The following is a 5,111-nucleotide window of genomic DNA, read 5'->3' as shown; positions in this document are numbered from 1 at the left end:
CCGGCGGCGGATTACCCTGAGCCACGGTCTTCGTTCTCCAGGCGTTCAGTCTTCGTTCTCCAGGCGTCCTCCTCCACCGACGGCGGCCTCCATCGCCTCTCCCCTTAGCTGGCGGCTACCACAGCTCGTTCCCCAGCTCGTTCCCCAGCCCGGTGGTCGATGGCGGCCTTCTCCCCCAGCCGGCGGCCTTCACCGCCTCTTCGACTAGCTGGTGACTTCCCCAACCGCTTCCCCAGCCCGGCGGTCGACGACGGCTTTCTCCCCCGGCCAGTGGCCTCCACCGCCTCTCTCCCTAGCTGGCGGCTTCCACAGCTCCTTCCCCAGCTCGGCGGCCTTCACTGCCCCACCCAACCACCCCGTGCCGCAGATCCACTCACAATCGGAGCAACCGCTCTCCCACGACCACATTTCCCCTGGTCAGCGGATTCCGCCCACTCCCACGCACCACTCCCACGACACAATCGGTTGCACGACTTCCACTTCGCCTGGGACAGCACACAGTCGATGAAGATAATTAGTGAGCATGTGCGACGCGTCAGGCTTTCTCCTCTGTGTACGAGCACGCGTGTGTGCCAAAGCCGGAGTAGTTTCCCAGAGAGCGTGGACGACCGCGACACGCCGGTAGGTCTGGTAACTCCTCCGATGTCCTCCTAACACCTATGTTCATCAGTCTTGCTCAGTAAGCGCTATCTTTGTCAGGATATCCCTACCACGACTCCAAGGAAGACGAGGACTACGCGCGTGACAGAGAGCAAGGACGACTGCAAAGCCTCTCAACGTGCTGTCAGGTCCAGTGGTGTTCAGGTAACCACTGAAAATATGCACCTTCTTTCACTGCAACTCTAATGTTCAGCATCTATTGCATCTCTTTTCATTATAGTTCTATGGACTGTATGATTTATGGTAAACCATAGGTTCAAATGGAGAACACCTAGAGAACAAATTTGCAGCTGCAATTACTTATAACGAGTTTTACTCCATACTCATCTATCCCCTGGATTCTCCATTTCACCAGAGGAGTTTCCTTTTGACCACTCGGAAAGGGCCTGTTTGGATCTTTTGCTCCCAAAATTTGCTGACTGATAAACAAATCCTTATTGATATTTGGGTGTGTTTTGACGCTAAGCCCAGGCATATCTTGGCTTTCAATCTACAAACCATATGTTAGATAAATGAAGGTGAATGACATACTAATATAAAATAATAGTCTTTCAATGGGGGAAAAGAGCAGTAGAGGAATTATTTTAGTTGGATGGTGAGCACAAAAGGTAATGTTCTTAACTAAACAGAATGCAATATCAGCATAGGTTCACATGATGATAAAAATAAAATAATGCAAAGTTCTATACTATTATGAATTTTCTATAGTTAAAACTTTTCATCACATATGTAAAAAGAGACAAAAAAGCATTTACAAATGTAGAATGCTAGAATTTAGGAAATGGTGTTACCTGCAAATGGATGAACCCATCAGCAAGCAGAAGTTGCAGGCTTACCCAACACCAGGCACAGGCATTAGAACCGGGGGAGCAGGGATATCTGGAGGGAAGCCACCATGCATAGCTGGATCACCAAACAAATCATAAATAGGATCGTCGGGATTTTCACCAGACCCATCACGTGTTGGTGAATCAACATTCCTGTCGAACCTATGATTGCCACGCTCATCCCTCAGCCGACTCCCTATTGGTGGTCTTTGTCTTCCATTTCCCCTCTATACATTGATCAGTACAAACAGTTAGACAATATAATTTGCAAGTCAACACAAACTTAGTGATGGAGCTTACTGGAGCAGGTTGTTGCATGATAGGTGTACCACCAGGTGCCTTTGGGTCACAGCATTCGAGATAAAAAACTCATAATTATCTTGCAATTTTTAAACCTGGCTAACTTAATAGTTAAACGAATGGGATTGCAGAAACATATACTTCATATAGTTCTCAAAGTAAATATCCTCTGTCACTTTTGAAGTTAGATCAACCACCAAGTTTGCATGCTTCAGTTTAAGATGCTTCTGGACAACCTCAGCGGCATGGAAAAGTTTCGTGCAGCCCTTGGCTCCACATCCATATTTCCACCCATATTTCTCGTCCCTATTTTCCTCACATATGGATCCAAGACTTTAGTAGCAGCTCCATCAATCTTCTCCTTTCCTTTCAACATTTCTAATGGATTCTGACCTTGAATTCTGTCTTGCTAGAATGAATCAAGTTTATTCTCCCATTCAGCACCATTTGAGCTAGCCCCATTATATGTCCTTGCATCAGCTTTCACATGCCTTAGGCCTTTAGGTTCATTTGTCTCAGACATACCATAATAATCCACACCATGGATACGCCATAAATAAGTAACAAGAGTGTCCAGCAACTCAGCACCCTCAAGACCCTTCACAGTAGATGATCCTTGTATTATAACAATTGGCCCCACTGAACCATGTGACTTATTCATGTATGACTTTTCATGGTCACTACTTGAGAGAACGTTGTTTTCAATACCCTTCTTAGAATCAAGTTTACGGATGAGAGCTTGAGCTTGCTCAATGTCAATTTGAATTCGACGAACCTCGGAACTAACTGGGTGAGCCTTGGAAGTAGCATAATATGAATCATCAGAACCCTTTCCATGTTTTCCCTTTTTACCATCCCCTTCCACAGCATCTAGATTTTTACTGCTATTATTTCCTGATTTGCTCACTGTCGAACCCATCAAACCTAGACCGCTATGCAGTACAAAAAAGCGTAATAATTAATACACACTCTTAATGAATGCACGTGTTATTGGGTGACCTATGTGTTTGAGTGAGAGAGTCATCATGAGTGCAAGTGTGTGTGTCCTTGTGCGCCATGCATGCCCATGGTGTGTGTAAGAGAGAGAACATCTCACATGTCCAGATTTCCACTTTGCAATTTTTGGAAGAAATCATTTGCAGTAGTTCTTGCCAGTTCATTCCTTCTGTTTGAATAAAGGATAGTGACAACAAAGATGGCATGAACGTTAAAGAAAATGCATTGCAAAAATGCAGGTACATCATGAAGGCGACAGAAATAGACTAAGAAAGTAGCAAACAACAAATTAACATGGCAAATCTATAATTACATAAGAAATCAACAAACTCCTCGTTAATAAGAAAATCTTGTAATTTCATTATGATGTAGCAAAATCTATTTGTTTGCTGCTAATTCTGAGACCTTTAAATTGACAAAGGGACTTTGTTTGATGCTAAGTTCTGTGATTTATTTATTTACCTATTTCTCATTATATTCAGTCATATTAATAAAATACAACGATATATTGTTCGGCCGGTGAGGTTCAAACCAGTGGGATGAGAAGGAAGAAAGGAAGAGGGAAGGGGATTAAGAACCCATGGGATCTCTTCTCCTCGACTTATGTCATGGTGAGGACAACAGGGGATAATGTTTGGAGGCGGCGTCACACCATGGCATTGATGGTGACGGTCTGTCCTTAATCAACGCTAAGCGCACGAATTGAGTGGAGTTTTTTTGTCGTGTCTTGTTATTATCTGGTCTAAGTCTGAATAGAACTAATATTTTTCTACACAGGTTTGGTGTCTAACTGAAAGACGTAGATGGATCCATTCAAAAATAACGATGTTCGTCCTCCATTAAGAGAACTATCTAACAACACCCTTGAAGGTATACCTACTAATAAAATGCCTTATGTGACCTCTCAACAAGGTTTTAAAATGGAAAAAAACAATGGTTCAGGAGGACGTGCTAATGCAATGCAACGTAAGAGGGAAAGAGAAAGAGCACGATATGCAGCGATGAGTGATGAAAAAAAACGAACTAAAGAAGCGTCGTGAGTCACGCACAAAAGAAAACCTTGAGCACCATAAGCACTCAAAAGGTATGTTATACATGTGCATCACTAATCTTTAAAGTAATGCTTTTCTTATGTGTTGTCGGGTTACTTTATGTAGATGAATGTCCAGATGTGTCTATAAGCGACGCAAGCATCATTGATTGTACTATACCGTGTGATACCACTCCAGGTAATTAAATTTCTCTGATATGTTAATGAACAACAAAGTTTAATAATGGAAATGTATATGACGTGTTAGGAGGACGTGATGATGCAAGACAACGTAGGAGGGAAAGAGAAAGAGTACGATATGCTACAATGAGTGCTGAAAAGAAAAATGAATTGAAGAAGCGTCGTGAGTCACGAAAAAAGGGAAATGTTATGCACCATGAGTATTCAGAAGGTATATTAACTATGCTCGTCTGTCACTCATCTTTAAAGTAATACTTTTCTTATGTTCTCTCGGGTTTACTTTGTAGTTTGCAACATCCCTGCAAACAAGGACAACAATAATCATCAAAACAATGAAATTGAGGACGTTGATGATGATTCTTATCGGTTGCATAAGAATAACTCATTTGAGGTGCATAGAAGACTTGGCAGTGAAAAACTTTCCACACATTTGTCAGGTGCTGGTTGAGATGATGTTTTATTTAGAAGTAGTTAGATTTATTATGTTTCATAATCATTTTTTATATAAATATCTACTAAAATTCTGTTATAATGACTGTTATTGCAACTATCTACTAAATCAATGTTTACATTGTGTAGATGAATGTCCACAGGTGTTTGTAAGCGATAGAAGCATCAAAAATCCGACTGTACATTGTGATAACACTTTAGGTAATTACATTTATCTGTTATGTTATTTAACTATATCATGTTGTAACACTCTAGATAACGTGCACCATTAGTTGGTTGAGCTCTCATCATTCAACCTATATGTACACCTAAGACCTTTGCTATTTTCAACTTTAAAGTCGCATTGGGTCAGACGAGTCATCCACATGATTCCAATCAAAGTTCAGAAGTTCTAGATCCAAGGGAACGTAAGAGAATACGAGAAAGAACTCGATTTGCATCTCAAACAAAAGAACAAAGGGCATTGCGTAATAGGGAATCATGTAATAAGATGGCAAGGAAAAACTATAAAAGAAGACAACGGGAAATTAAACTCCAGGACTTAATCGGCATTGAGGACCCGAAGTTTACCCCGGAGCTTGTGTGGAGTTCAACAGATGCTGAAGCGCCTCATGGGTCTCTATGTAGCTCCGAGGGCATGGCTATCC

The 5,111-nt window shown here is 41.9% G+C and overlaps 1 protein-coding gene and 1 pseudogene across 1 annotated transcript; one reads left to right on the top strand and one right to left on the bottom strand.

Moving 5' to 3' along the window:
- Positions 1–1,492: 1,492 nt before the first annotated feature.
- LOC103649278 (serrate RNA effector molecule-like) lies at positions 1,493–3,031 on the bottom strand (annotated as a pseudogene).
- A 555-nt stretch (positions 3,032–3,586) lies between these two features.
- On the top strand, positions 3,587–4,462 carry LOC103649277 (uncharacterized). Its single transcript, XM_020549147.1, has 4 exons — positions 3,587–3,653; positions 3,941–4,012; positions 4,082–4,225; positions 4,302–4,462. The coding sequence occupies exons 1-4, from the start codon at positions 3,587–3,589 to the stop codon at positions 4,460–4,462; spliced, it is 444 nt and encodes a 147-aa protein (XP_020404736.1).
- The last annotated feature ends 649 nt before the right edge of the window (positions 4,463–5,111 follow it).

Source organism: Zea mays, chromosome 2 (assembly GCF_902167145.1).
Source record: "Zea mays cultivar B73 chromosome 2, Zm-B73-REFERENCE-NAM-5.0, whole genome shotgun sequence".
In the NCBI taxonomy this organism is placed as follows: Eukaryota; Viridiplantae; Streptophyta; class Magnoliopsida; order Poales; family Poaceae; genus Zea; species Zea mays.
This window is presented reverse-complemented; position numbering and strand designations above follow the sequence as displayed.